The sequence below is a fragment of the Manis pentadactyla genome, chromosome 3 (genome assembly GCF_030020395.1).
Source record: "Manis pentadactyla isolate mManPen7 chromosome 3, mManPen7.hap1, whole genome shotgun sequence".
NCBI classification, from domain to species: Eukaryota; Metazoa; Chordata; class Mammalia; order Pholidota; family Manidae; genus Manis; species Manis pentadactyla.
In genome coordinates, this window is record NC_080021.1 from 156,582,821 (window position 1) to 156,595,548 (window position 12,728).

Sequence of the window (12,728 nt, forward strand, 5' to 3'; positions counted from 1 at the left end):
TAAGCTTTTGGCTGCTGTGTTTCCTCTAAAGGTGAGAAGTACTTTAAAAAATAGCTGTATTTATTAGCATAAGGTTTGTTTTTGCATCTTAAGACAAAACATATTCATGTAGTAACTGAATAATAAATTAGACTTAACTTGAATATCAACTTGAGGATTTTGTTCTAGTATTTTGCAAGTAGAAACCTCTGGGAAGAGATGCAATCATCAGAACTTTAATATTCAAAATTGCATGCACCCTTCCTTAAAGAGAAAAAAAGTGCAATTTCTTTTCCTTTATAACAGAAGAGTTTATTTTCCCAATTGTGGAAAAATGCAGAGGATAAATCATTCCTCAGGGCTTGGTGTAGGTACTGGTAGTGGTCTAGCCAAAAAATGAAGTGGCAATAATTTTTCATCTCAGTATGTAGTGCATCAACACAACATTTTTTTCTTACTAGTTACCTAATAACTATTAGGACATTACTTCCAAAAGCTCCTCTTCAGATTATATGTTAATAAGGCATCCTGTGTGAGCTAATTATGAAGGTTGGGTGGACTCCACGTCTGATCCCAGAGCATTAGAAGGCAGGATTAAGAACAGCCTTTCCAGCTAACTATACAGCACACAACAGAGCTGGATGGCCACTGTTACCTACCAAGGGACCCCACCATGCTCCAAGTCTACCCCATCTGGGGAATACAGTGATTTCTAAAAATGTTTAAGCATAGTTTAAGGGACATTGGCCTTTAATTTTTAAATAGAGTCTATAGGTCAACTTTGGATTTGCATAGAAATTTTATTTATATTTTGTTACAGTTTTAGCTGTAAGGAGAAAACTTACATTGAATCTGTATTTCAATATGGTAGAATTGAAGGAAAAAAGAGAAAAGTAAATCATTTAATTGTTAATGGTCTATTTGATTGCAGAAATGGTAAATCTATCTAGTGATATATATATATATATATATATATATATATGCATATAGCAATTCAGTGGAGGTTTACCCACTTTTTCTAGCTATGAGATTGTTTAGTTATAGGTCATAGACAAGTGTGTGGTGTTTAATTTATTCACAAGTACACGGGATTTTAAAAAAAGAAAGCAGGAGGTGGGGAAATAGGCACTTTGAAGGCTGTGAAAGGATGTGAAGGCCATTTATTTCACTTACAACTTGATCAGTTGAGATTACCTCTGAGGTCTGTCTTTTAATATTTTCATGAGATAGAAACTGTTTCAAATCTGAAGAGTTGAGGGCCATTCCTCTCTTGGAATTCAGTGCATGCATAGCCAGCTTGCAAGCAGAGTGTCTGCATGCCTACATGTGTGCAGCCCACCAAGAGTGGCTACTCTGCAGTGACACTGGTGTTGCTGATTTTTTTTCTTTTTCCTGGGTGTTTTAAAGCATGAGCCCTATTGAGTAAAAATAAATTTTCCTGATGAACTTTCTCTATTATATACTTGAAGAATACTTTTGTACCAGGGCAGCATGGACTGTATCACCAGGGCTTACATTTTTGCAACTACATCCCCAATTTGAATGCTCTCACTATTACTTAAGGTAAAACTTTGCACACGGACTAAGAAAAGGGATTTTTAAAGAGCGTTTTTTAAAAGGATAAATAAATTTCAAAGATGGTTCCAAAAGATAGGAAGGGATTTTATCTTACTGAGCCTCTGCCCAGACACTGTACTTTAGGGCTGAGCTAGAACAAGTCAGCCAGGATCAGAGGCTCATGGGAGAAGCAGAAAGGGTCCTGTGGCCCTGGGAGCTGCCTTGTGGCGGTGTTATGTGCTGTAAAGTCTGTACTGTCCAGAATGCCCTTCCTGTTGATGAAACTTTTGTTAAAACCTCCAGCGCATGGACATGGACCGGCGAAGGGAAGATGCCCGGAACCCGAAGCGCAAGCCTCGCTTAATGGAGGAAGACGAACTGCCCTCCTGGATTATTAAGGATGATGCCGAAGTAGAGAGGCTTACATGTGAAGAAGAGGAGGAAAAAATATTTGGCAGGGGGTCTCGCCAGCGCCGGGACGTGGACTACAGCGACGCCCTCACAGAGAAGCAGTGGCTGAGGGTAGGTGTGGCGTTCTGAACCGGTCTTGCTTGGTGAAGTGACCGCGCTGGCTCCGAGAAATGGGGGCAATGCTGGAATTCTTTGGCAGGGGCAGGTTGCCCGTAAGAGGGGAGAGGCTCTTGTGGACTCACTGTACATTTCCTGGCAGTGTGCCTTGGACCTTGATGAATTTTTTGCTAGAGCAGAATTGGCCATTGGAAGCACAGAGTTATTAGGGCTATGAGACCCACTAATGTTTTATGACCAATTAATTGCCTGGTCATGCCTCACTCTATTTGAGATAGAATCAAAACATGGAAGGGAGCCTTAGAGATCTTTTTAATTGTCTGCCCACATTTCATGATCTTTAATCAGAGTTTGACTTTTCCAAGGCCTGCAGAGATAGTTCAGGGACAGTGGCATTTCCTAGCAGCATTGTCTTTCCTAGACCTAAAGAACATTAGAGCTGGAAGCTGTCCTTGTACTCCCCTTGGTTTTACAGACAAAGCAACTGTGGCCCAGAGAGGTTAGGTGACTGCAGGATCACACAACTGGCTAGAAATAATCTGTGAGTGCTGACGCATTTGTGTGCTCAATTTCAGCTTGATCTGATCTGTCTGTTGCAAACACAGACTGGGGCCTGGGACACAGGTCATTGAAGTTTGGAAATGTTGTTCTACAGGTTGGGAATCCCCCCCTTGGAAAATGTTGATTTATCATTTTGACTGGGGAATGAAATCTCACAGCTCTCCCAGGGGAGCACAGAAATATCAAAACATGTCTACAGGCCACATGTATGAATGCCAAGGCCAATGTGACTCTTTCTTTTGAAGCCCTCCTTTCGGTTATTGGGAGCAGACTTAGTGCCTAGCAAGAGCAATTTGTGTCAGGCTTGCCAAACAGGGCCAGTAAATGTGTGCTGGAAATAGTAAGTGCAGTTGGGTGAAAACCACACAAAATAGAAACTGTTGTTGTGAGTTGTTCATTTTATCAAAAGGGAATGCAATTCCCAATGTTGGTAAAAGATGGATTTTAGAACATAGGTCTTAAGTACATGGCTGGGTAGAAAGGCTGTAGGAAGTATTCTGAGACTAGATATCAAAGACAGACAGGTCTTGGCACCATTTGAGATGTGATTTACTCAGGAGTTGTATGATGACAGAGATGTGACCTGAATTTTGAAAAGATTGAAAAAGGAAGAGACTAAGAAAGCATTGTTCATATTTGGGGTTGAACAATGGTGTATAAAATGTAACTTTTGTGTGATTGTTTTACTGTGATATCCAAATATTCCAGTGGCCTCAGAATACAGTTTTGTGGATTTCTTTTGTCTCACTATTATGAGGTTGTAGCTGTATAATTAAGATTCATTGTGTAATGTGAAGTTTTATGTTTGTTTGACAGCCATTTCTGTGCTCAGGAAAATTCTATTCCCTTTCTCTATTTAAGTAATAAATTAAGTACCTTGAGTACAAATACAGGAGATGAAACAACAATCTAGCCCAACATTTTGAAGTCTACCTTTTTATATATAGTCTTCATATATGACAAGCCAAATAACCTTGGTTGTTGGGCAGGAATGTAGCTGAGCTTACCACTTTTTTTATCATCATTAGAAATGTTTTTAAGAAAATAACATTATGAATCTTAGGAAGTTTTCAAGTTCAGAATATCTCCTTTTTTCTCTTTTTCATTTAGGTAATATCACCAGCGATGAGCACAGTGCCTAGCACGAAGTAGAGACTTGATGAATGTTTGTGAAATGAAATTGTAATAACCTTGTAAAAGAAAAGAGGGAAGTTACTAATTTACTAGTAATGTTAGAACAACATTTTTCTTTCTAGTGTATCTAGTAGATTTCCTTTTATCTGTAACCTTCACATCTAAACATGGAAACTAGTTGTTTTTCAAAACTACTATGGTGCCTTGCAAGATACCAAGTCACCCGAGAAGGACAAAACTGTTAGCAGTACAGCTTTATTGAAATCATTGAAAGATTGGATTTTAAAATGTCCCTTTTGGTATGAGCTGATAATTTGCTGTTGACCAGGGCTTGCCATTAATGCAGAATGCCCCGAGGCCCAAATATTTAAAAGAGATACTTACTGCCTTTTGTTTTCTTGTTCATCAGCAGCAATCGTGTGGATCAGCCTATTAAGCCGTTTCGATAAAAAAACTACATTCACGGGGCTCTCATGGGCCTGGGTGTGAAGAGATGTTCTCTACTGGCTTATGACTGAGGCCTTTGAAAGAACCTAGCTGGCGCAGCCTTGAGAGGGAATAGGGCAAGGACTGTCATGTCAGAAGTGCCGTGACAGGGCTGCAATCATTCTCTCTTCTGCCAGTGTTGTAGAAGGCTTGCTTGGCAGAGGCATCGAAGACATGTAGAATCCCAGAGTCGGAAGGCAGATGAACGGAGCAGCTTCCCACCCCACGTTTAAATCACATTCTCTGCAGTACCCATGCCAAGAGCCTGGTTGTTCCTAAAGGAGACACCCTGCTTTTTGTCTGTGTGCCACTGTAGTTCGTTGTCAGCTCTGATGGCTAGTTCTTCCTGCCTTTGATTGGAATCTCTTTCCTTGTAGCTGTTCCTCATTGGCCTTTATTCTATTCTCTGGGGTGAACCGAACAATATTTTCTCTATCTTTAGCATCACGTCCCACTCAATAGAATGTCTGAGGATTCATGTCCAGTCTGGAATAAACTTGCCTACCCTCTTCCTTTGGAACTTTGCTCATCCTTCAAGGATGATTCTGACTCCATGCATGGCTCCTGGGACGCCCTCACACACACACACAGTGACCGCACTTCCTGTGTGCGCTGTGCACCACAGCTCATCCTTCTGGCACAGCTCCTGTCTGATTTCCTGGCATTCTTGGTACTTACTGACATGCCTGTGCTCCTGACTAGTTGACATGCCGGACCCTGTTAGAACTTAGGACTTCTGTGTGCAAATGCTAAGTGTCCATTGATTGCCAAGTTGAAATAGCCCTGGATTAATGTGTAGGAATCACCTAACATAATGTTCACTGCTGCAGCAGATGGACCTAAACGTTCCCTACTCATGGGCCTATCCAGAATAAACAAGTAGAATTTTCTTCCTCACATGAAAAGTCCAAGGCAAGTGTTTCTGGTTGGTGGGGGCAGCTGTTCTCCATCCAGGGGTTCAGGCTGACAGAGCCTCTTCCAGCTTAGTCATCTTCATCCCAGTGAGCTGGAGTGGGGAGAGCAACATAGTGTGGTGGGTGTGGAGTTCTAATGTTCTAAATGGACCCAGATCACTTCCACTCACATTCCATTGGCTGGGACACTAGCTACACAGGAGACTGGGAAGTGTGGTCTGGCTGTGAGCCCAGGGGAATAAGGCTTTGGTGACAAGCTGGCAGTCTCTGTCTCAGATCACTTAGCTTAAATGTAAGTGGTATGGCCACTTTCTTTGAAAATTTATTATGGTTTCATCATAAAGAGGTTTTATTTTTTAATTATTATACTGAACCCCCCCCACAGTGTACGTCATAGACAATCTGGTTGGTTAGAGATTTTTTTTTTAATTTCTCTGTATTTGTCATGTTGTTATAAATGAGGAGGAGCACAATTTCAAACACAGCTCAGTTTAAGTGGTTTAGGAATCCCCATTTTCATTGAAGAAACTTAAATTTCTTGGGTGTTAACAAGTCTCAAGTTAATTTTATCTTTTTGGAGTAGGGAGTTAACATTCTTGTCCCCTATGGTCTGTTTTTCTCTTCTTCTGGTCTGTTTTTTCTCTTTTCTTTTCTTCTTCTGCCTGCCCCATCTTCTTTCCTCCTTTCCTATCCAGGCATCTGGGTAAAGGCAGCAGCTCTTGTTCATCAGGGCACAGTGGGCAGGTGTGCTGGTTCCCCCACTATCCCTGGGTCCCTTCTGGACTCAGTGCAGGGCTACTGGTCTGTGCTGGCCCTGGAGGAGTTGATGTGCATCTAGGCCCATCTCATTCTTTTGGAGGTTTTGATGACATGTGCTGTTGAAGTCTGGGGTCCTAGCCACAGTCTCCAGTTAGCAGCTTTCCTGCAGCCTGAAGTCATGCGAAGACCCCCAGCTTCTCATCTCATAGTGCTCATGTCTCATAGTTTCACAGTAAATCTACCTTTGGGTATTTTTTGGGCCTCGTTCTTCTTGTTCCCTGTACCTTCCTACCTAACATACCAGGTTTGGACCCTGAAGGGTGAGTATTCTCTTTCAACCCTAATTAGATACGTATGCTACAATACAAGTCTGGCACTAACTACCCGGAGCTAGCACAAACCCTGCATGTTAAAGGGCTCAGTCCCCAACAGGACTATATTTACTCCAGATGCTAGCCACATTTTGGGGTCCTCTGGCCACCCACACTTCCTGACTGGCTGTTAATTCGGGGTTCTCATGACCCCCTCTGGTTTGCTGTAATGACTCACAGAACTCAGGAAAGCACTGCTTGTGATTCCACTTTTGTTACGAAGGATGCAAACCAGGAAAACCAGCTAACCAAAGAGATGTACAGGGTGAGGCGTGGGAGGGGACAGAGCTTCTGTCCTCACCTCGTGGAATCAGGTTTGGTCAGCCTCCTGGCACATCGGTGTGTTCACCAACCAGCAAGCGCCACTGAGCTGCAGTGTCTAGAGTTTTTATTGGGGTCTTGTTACATAGGCATAATGATTAAATCATTGGTCATTTGACTGAACTCACTCTAGCCCCCCACCAGTCCCGGTAGGTCAGACTGGCTCAGTGGCCCAGCCCTCTAACCAGGCAGTTGGTCTTTCTGGTGACAGGCCCCCACCCTAACACTATCTAGGGAACCGTAAGTCACCTCATTAGCATAATACATCGCTCTCAGGCAATTCAAGGGTTTTAGAAACTCTATGCCAGGAATGGAGGCAGAATAGACAGACCAGACAAATTCTTTATTATATAATAGGTAGCAATTTTCTTAGGCTTGACCTCTTACTTCTCTTCCTCTTTACTCCCTTTCTCTCCAGGGAAGAAGGCTCGTTACCCTGCCTTCCTGTCATATATAGCAACTTCCCGTTCACACGTGGCCTGGCCATAGCACCAGCCACTGTGGCTTCTAGTGCAGCTCCGAGCAAGCCCATCTATCAGGCTTAGCTCTTGATTGCAAAGAGCCTTTGGAATTGAGGAAACTCCTCTCCATCAACAAAGCCTGATTTAAATGGCTGTCTCATGGTGGACTCAAAAATCCTATTTTAGGAGTCAATGATGTCATTTGTCTTTTTTGCCTTTGTATAACACCTTTATCCTAATCTTTCAGGGTGGCTCACCTCAACAGGGAATGGTCCCTTTATAAACTGGAAGAGAATACTAATGTGGTTTAAAAACTATGTTATCTGTTACCATTTTTTAGCTTCCACATGGTGTACCCAAGGTGGTGCTGTTTCATGTATTTGGGGGAGGAGGGGATGTGCACTCATCCATGGACACAATAATTGGCTAACATTGGTAATTTCTTGGAAAAATATCTTTGTTTCTTTTATGCATGAAAGCAGGAATTCTATCGACCTAAATTGGCAGACATCTGATGAGCCCAAGTGAGCCAGGATTTTTCTGTTTAACTTCAGCCATGGGTTCACTCTCTGTGGTGTTTCTAGCATTGTAATCATTATTGAGGCAGGGACTCCATAAAATCAGGGTGACTGCAAAGCTGAAAAGTGGACTGAGGGTGAATTTTGGAATGCCTGGTTTTTCTATTATCCCTGTTCCTTGGTTGTTCTGCCAGTTTCAGAATCCTTCCCTTCCTCAAAACATTTAGTGACATCCCAGAATTTATTCAATTGCTGAGTGAGTGATTTGTGCCCTACAGCACTTGAACATAATTGGAATGCAATCTAAATTATGTGCTCTGGATAATATTTAATTGCCAGCCTGATGGAGGGAACAAACTTTGGAGAAGACGCTTTTGTTACACAATGGATCTGATGTCTCAAAACTGTAATTTGGAAAGGTCCTTCTTACTTGCTGGTGTCTCCCTCTGTGATCCCTATGCATGGATGTGAGGCTGCCTCCTTTGGTCCACTGTATTAGCTCCTGGTGATGAAGGAAGGTACCTCTATGTTTTTGCAATGCCCTATACACTTGGCTCTGGACCATGTTATATAAATTGATGGTGATAAGACTCACTTCATCAGATCTTTAAATATGGCAATAGATACGGTAGCTTTAGAAGCCATAGGGTTTCAAAACAGACCTCAAGGAATGGCAGCACAGAATACCCTCATTTTCCTGACCAGCCTGTTACCAGTTAGGAGGAGCTCAAGCTCCCACAGACTCTGTGCCTAAATGGCAACCTCATAATCCTATCTACTGACCACTGAAAGTGTTTGGGGGTATTTTGCCTTCTCACAGCTCAAAGTAGAGAAAATAGAGTGAGAGACTAAAAATGTAATAGGAGGGGTAGTCAATATAAGTAAAATGTGACACCTCTGGAGGGTACTAACCTGTGTCTCAAAAAGCTGCCTGTAACACCAGGGTGCAGAAACAAGCTAAGACTCCTTAGTTGGCTTTCTGTCACAAGCAACCTATGCTGAACCCTGCCCAGGAAACCTGCAGAGAGATCATGGAGAGTTAGTCACAAAGAACTGGAAAAAGTACCAAGAAAGTTGAAAGAAATTGGGATTTCAAACAAAATAGTTGAGATTCTGTTGAAATAAATAATAAGTAACAAAATCGCCCTCACCTATGCGGAGAGGATTTTGGTCTCTGGTAACCAGGATGACGTCTCCGCTGACTGTGCTGCGTGGAGTATGATTCAACCTAGAATCAGAGACGGGCTGGAATCTCCTGCCTGTAATCACAGCTTGAGAGTGTCGGTGGTTCCACGAGGCATATATTTCTCTTAAAATAATCTCGTTTTATACAGCAAGGTGTTTTTGGGGGGTGGGGGAGTCCATCAAAAGCCTAATTGCCATAATACCTTTACTGTTTTGCTGCTGCTTATTGTTTTTTCACCTTAATTAACCTTTCCTGACTTTTTGTTATGACATAAAAATTTATTTTTGTTTTTCCTTTCATCAGATGGCATTTTTAGCTTGTGAAATTGGGTCATCAGATTTACTGGGGCAAAATTTCTAGCAAGCTGCATTTCCGTTTTTATACACAAGGGAGAGCTAAGGCCCTAGAAAATAGTTTGGGTTTTGCCAAATTGCTGGTCTTCAGTACTTTAGGAAGGAAGTCCTGAAGTAATTAATGGTGGTAAGACTTGTGAATCATGTCTGGGGAAATAATTTGACAGTAGTAGAACAATTTTGATAACTTTCTACAATTTTTATTTTATTCTTAAATTGTTAACTAATATTGTTTTCACAGCGATTGGACCTTAACGTCCCTTTTGTCAAAATTCAGTAGGGTAGTCCAGTAGAAGGAATAGTCCTCAGAGTGCCAACTAAAATAAATACTAAAGGTTGAGAAGCGGAGAGACTTGTTTCACTTGATTTTTAAAACTGTGATGCCTAGAATTTCCGGTCTCAAGTGTGATCCTCTGAATCAGGATTCAGCCCTGAAATCTAACTCAGGCATTGAAAATAACCATGGAAAATTGCATCTGGCTTGCGGATATGAGCAAGCCCAAATAAGTTCACATTATCTTTACATGGTGCAAATGCCTGCAGAGAAATGAATGGTTTTAGAAATATGCCTGTTTTTTTGAATCAAGGTTTGGTGTTTCTCCTGTACTTTTTTGCTCTTACTTATTTAAGCAATAAAGCTACATGAAGAAAACCCTTTTTAAACATTTTACTTTGGTCAAATTAAATGTATACATATTTAAGGTGTCCATGAAATGTTTTAATATAGGTATGCACTGTGACCCTGAGTACCTAGTGTGACCTCTCATAGCCCCGTTGTAAAATGTGGGAAATAATAGCATATTCTTCATAGAGTTTTCTAAGATTTAAATATGTGTAGCATAGAACCTGGCATATAAGATGGATTCCAAAAAAATCAGTTATTAAGAAAAATGTATTAAATTATTTCAGCAAAAAACTTAGGTGTTAAGAAAAGAAGAAAAAAAATTTCTGTGTCTTGAACACAAGGTTTGGGGTGACAGAAAAGTAATGGGGGGTGGATAAAGAGGCTCCATACCCATTCATTAATGACTTAAGGAGGATGGTATGTTCAGTTGCTGAATATGTCATGGGACATGCCCACAGGCTTATGCACCTCAAGCCTGCCAACTCAGGCATTGAAAGTAACCATGGAAAATTGCATCTGGCTTGCGGAACTCACAGTTGCAACTAAGTGTTCACTGGTTTTCTACTTAATCCTTCATGCCTGCAAGAAGAACATTGTTGCTAGCAGTCAGGAACCTGGCATGTGGGTGCTGTCCCTGCTGCCAGCTAAGTATGTGGTCTTGGACAGGTCTCACGGCCCTCCTGGGTTGGGGGAGTTGCATTATCTTTGATTTGCCGAGTCCCTTCCACCTATCTAAAGACAACTTCCAAAATCACATGAAGCTGCTTTTATTTTTCTTTTTTAGTGTGGTCAGAATAGTGATCATTCCCTGCTTTCTTGTTAAGGTTCCAGTCATGGAGACCATTTAAGAGCAAATTCAATGCAATGCCCACTTACACAATGTTAGGAAGACTGAACTGCACACTGTGCTGGGACTGGGGGCGGCGGTGTTAATTGTTGAGCTTCTGTTCCTTTCCGTGGCGGCTGGCCCGCCTTATTAGTGCAATTAAGAGCCAGATTTGAGAGATGCTATTAGAGATAATAGTGCACACTTAGCCACCTTAAAGAGCTTGTCAAGAGCAGGTCTCCAAGTGTACACAGATGGGAATTAATAGAGATTAAAATAGATTGTGAGATGCTCTAACTTGTAGGGTTTTTAACTGTTCAGGAAATCAGCCGAGTTTAAAACAGCATGTATCCTATTCCATATTTGAGTTCTGGTATCATACCTCCAGGGACATTATTTATGATTTTCCTTCCCCCATCCTCAGACCCCAAGGGAAGGGAGGACAGATGCTCCTTTGGCTGAAAAATATGGCCTCCAACCCAGGACAGTGAGGGGGTTTGCCTCCTGGCTGCTGCTGGGAGACCCGAGCCTCTCTGACAGCCACACCTGTGTTCCTGGGCTTCCTACCGACCCTGCTTGGCCCCCAATGGAAGGGAAATACAACACAGCACATTTCCCTCCACCTTTGACCAAAGAAAAGAGATTCAGGGATTTGGGTGCCACAATAATGAGCCAAAGCATGTGACATTTGCGGGTTCCTGGTGTTCGGATAGCTTTTCCTCTTCGATTATAATAACGGTCCAGTGGCTCCCCAGAGAGATTAGATGCTAACTTCCAAAGTAAATACCAACTGCGATCACCACCTGCCCACTACCCCCACCACCCCTTCCACCCGCCCCACCGTGGAAACCTCCAGTGGCCTCCCATGGTGAGTGGACTAAAGCCCAGCACTTTAACATGGTCTGGCTCAGTCTGGCCCCTGAATCTCAGCCTCTCTCCTTGCTTCCTGGGTGGATGCCACACTGGGCTGTCTTTCTGGTCCTTTGTATTTCCAGGAAGGCTCCTTCCCAGATCGTCACATGAATCCCTCTTTGCCTTAATGGTCTCTTTCCAGAGAACCCTCCTGACCACTCCCACTGAAATAGCCAAGGCCTGCCAGTAACTGTCAGGTAACTTAGGCCCGTTTCCAGCATGACCTGTGTCACTGTCTGACTGCCACCGTATTGTTACTTCACCGGTGTTAAGCTCCAAGAAGGACAGTGCCCTTACCTGCTTTGCCTACTGCCAAATGCCCACACTGGAGCTCCTCACGCATAGTAGGCACTCAATAAATACTTGTGCATCTGTGAGTGTACCAGCCAAAAGGGAGGGCTCCGTAAGGAGGTTGGCTTGCAGCCTGTAGTCCGTGTCCTTTTGGCCGAGTTGGTAGAATCCTCTGTTGTTTTGACTAAAGTGGGTCGAGATAGAAATTATTGGCATTCTTTCCCATTGGTTTCCAGTGTGTCTTCATGTAAAGATTTCTTACTTAAAAAAATTCTAAAGGCCTGGGGTTTTGACATAAGTGCTCTTGAGGTTTTCAAGAACTTGAAGGCTCTGTTCTAATTTTAGAACACACTGATGAAGATGACTTAAATGTGCATGAAAAAAATACAGCCATTGCTTCAACTCAGCTATTTCTTGGAAATTCTCATAGATCTTAGAACCAGCTGTCGTCTAGCTTGAACCCTCTTCTTTTTCAGCAAAAACTGGGATATATCTAATCTAATGCAAAAGTAAGAGACAAAAAGAAAGTACTAAATTGATTGAGTTTTCATTTCTAGTTTTGTACAAGAAAGTCTCCAGTAGAGAATGTTGATTTTTAAGTGTAAGGCCATTTTCCTTTGAGATGGCTTCCTTCCTTATTTTCTCTTAAAGAATGTTGAATTGTCAGAATCGTAAATTATTGATAACGCCATGAAGCTTTGCTCTAGATAAAGCTTGATTCTTGTTCTGCCACTCCAACTGAAATACGTATTTAAGGTCACTGCGCTCATAGTCCATTGTAGAAATCATATTCCTAATGCATGATGCCGTTCTTAATAATATCTTTCCCTTTGACCTTGTAGAGCATTTTCCAAAGATTATTTAAAATGATATCCTCAAAATTCCAGCCTTATTGAGACTGCCAGTGGTCCTATTATATTCTTCCACTTCCTCTGATAACTTTGTG

At 42.1% G+C, this 12,728-nt stretch overlaps 1 protein-coding gene across 7 annotated transcripts in view; it reads left to right on the plus strand.

The window, feature by feature from the left end:
- The window catches only part of SMARCA2 (SWI/SNF related, matrix associated, actin dependent regulator of chromatin, subfamily a, member 2), a 161,746-nt gene that overhangs the window by 96,727 nt on the left and 52,291 nt on the right, over nt 1-12,728 (plus strand). For 6 of the 7 annotated variants that reach the window (XM_036928446.2, XM_036928450.2, XM_036928448.2 and 3 more), the window contains exon 27: nt 1,840-2,058. In XM_036928446.2, the coding sequence (XP_036784341.2) occupies nt 1,840-2,058 (219 nt within the window). Of the gene's footprint in view, nt 1-1,839; nt 2,059-3,735; nt 4,850-12,728 lie in introns of those variants that run through there. The other variant, XM_036928452.2, reaches the window with a different exon arrangement.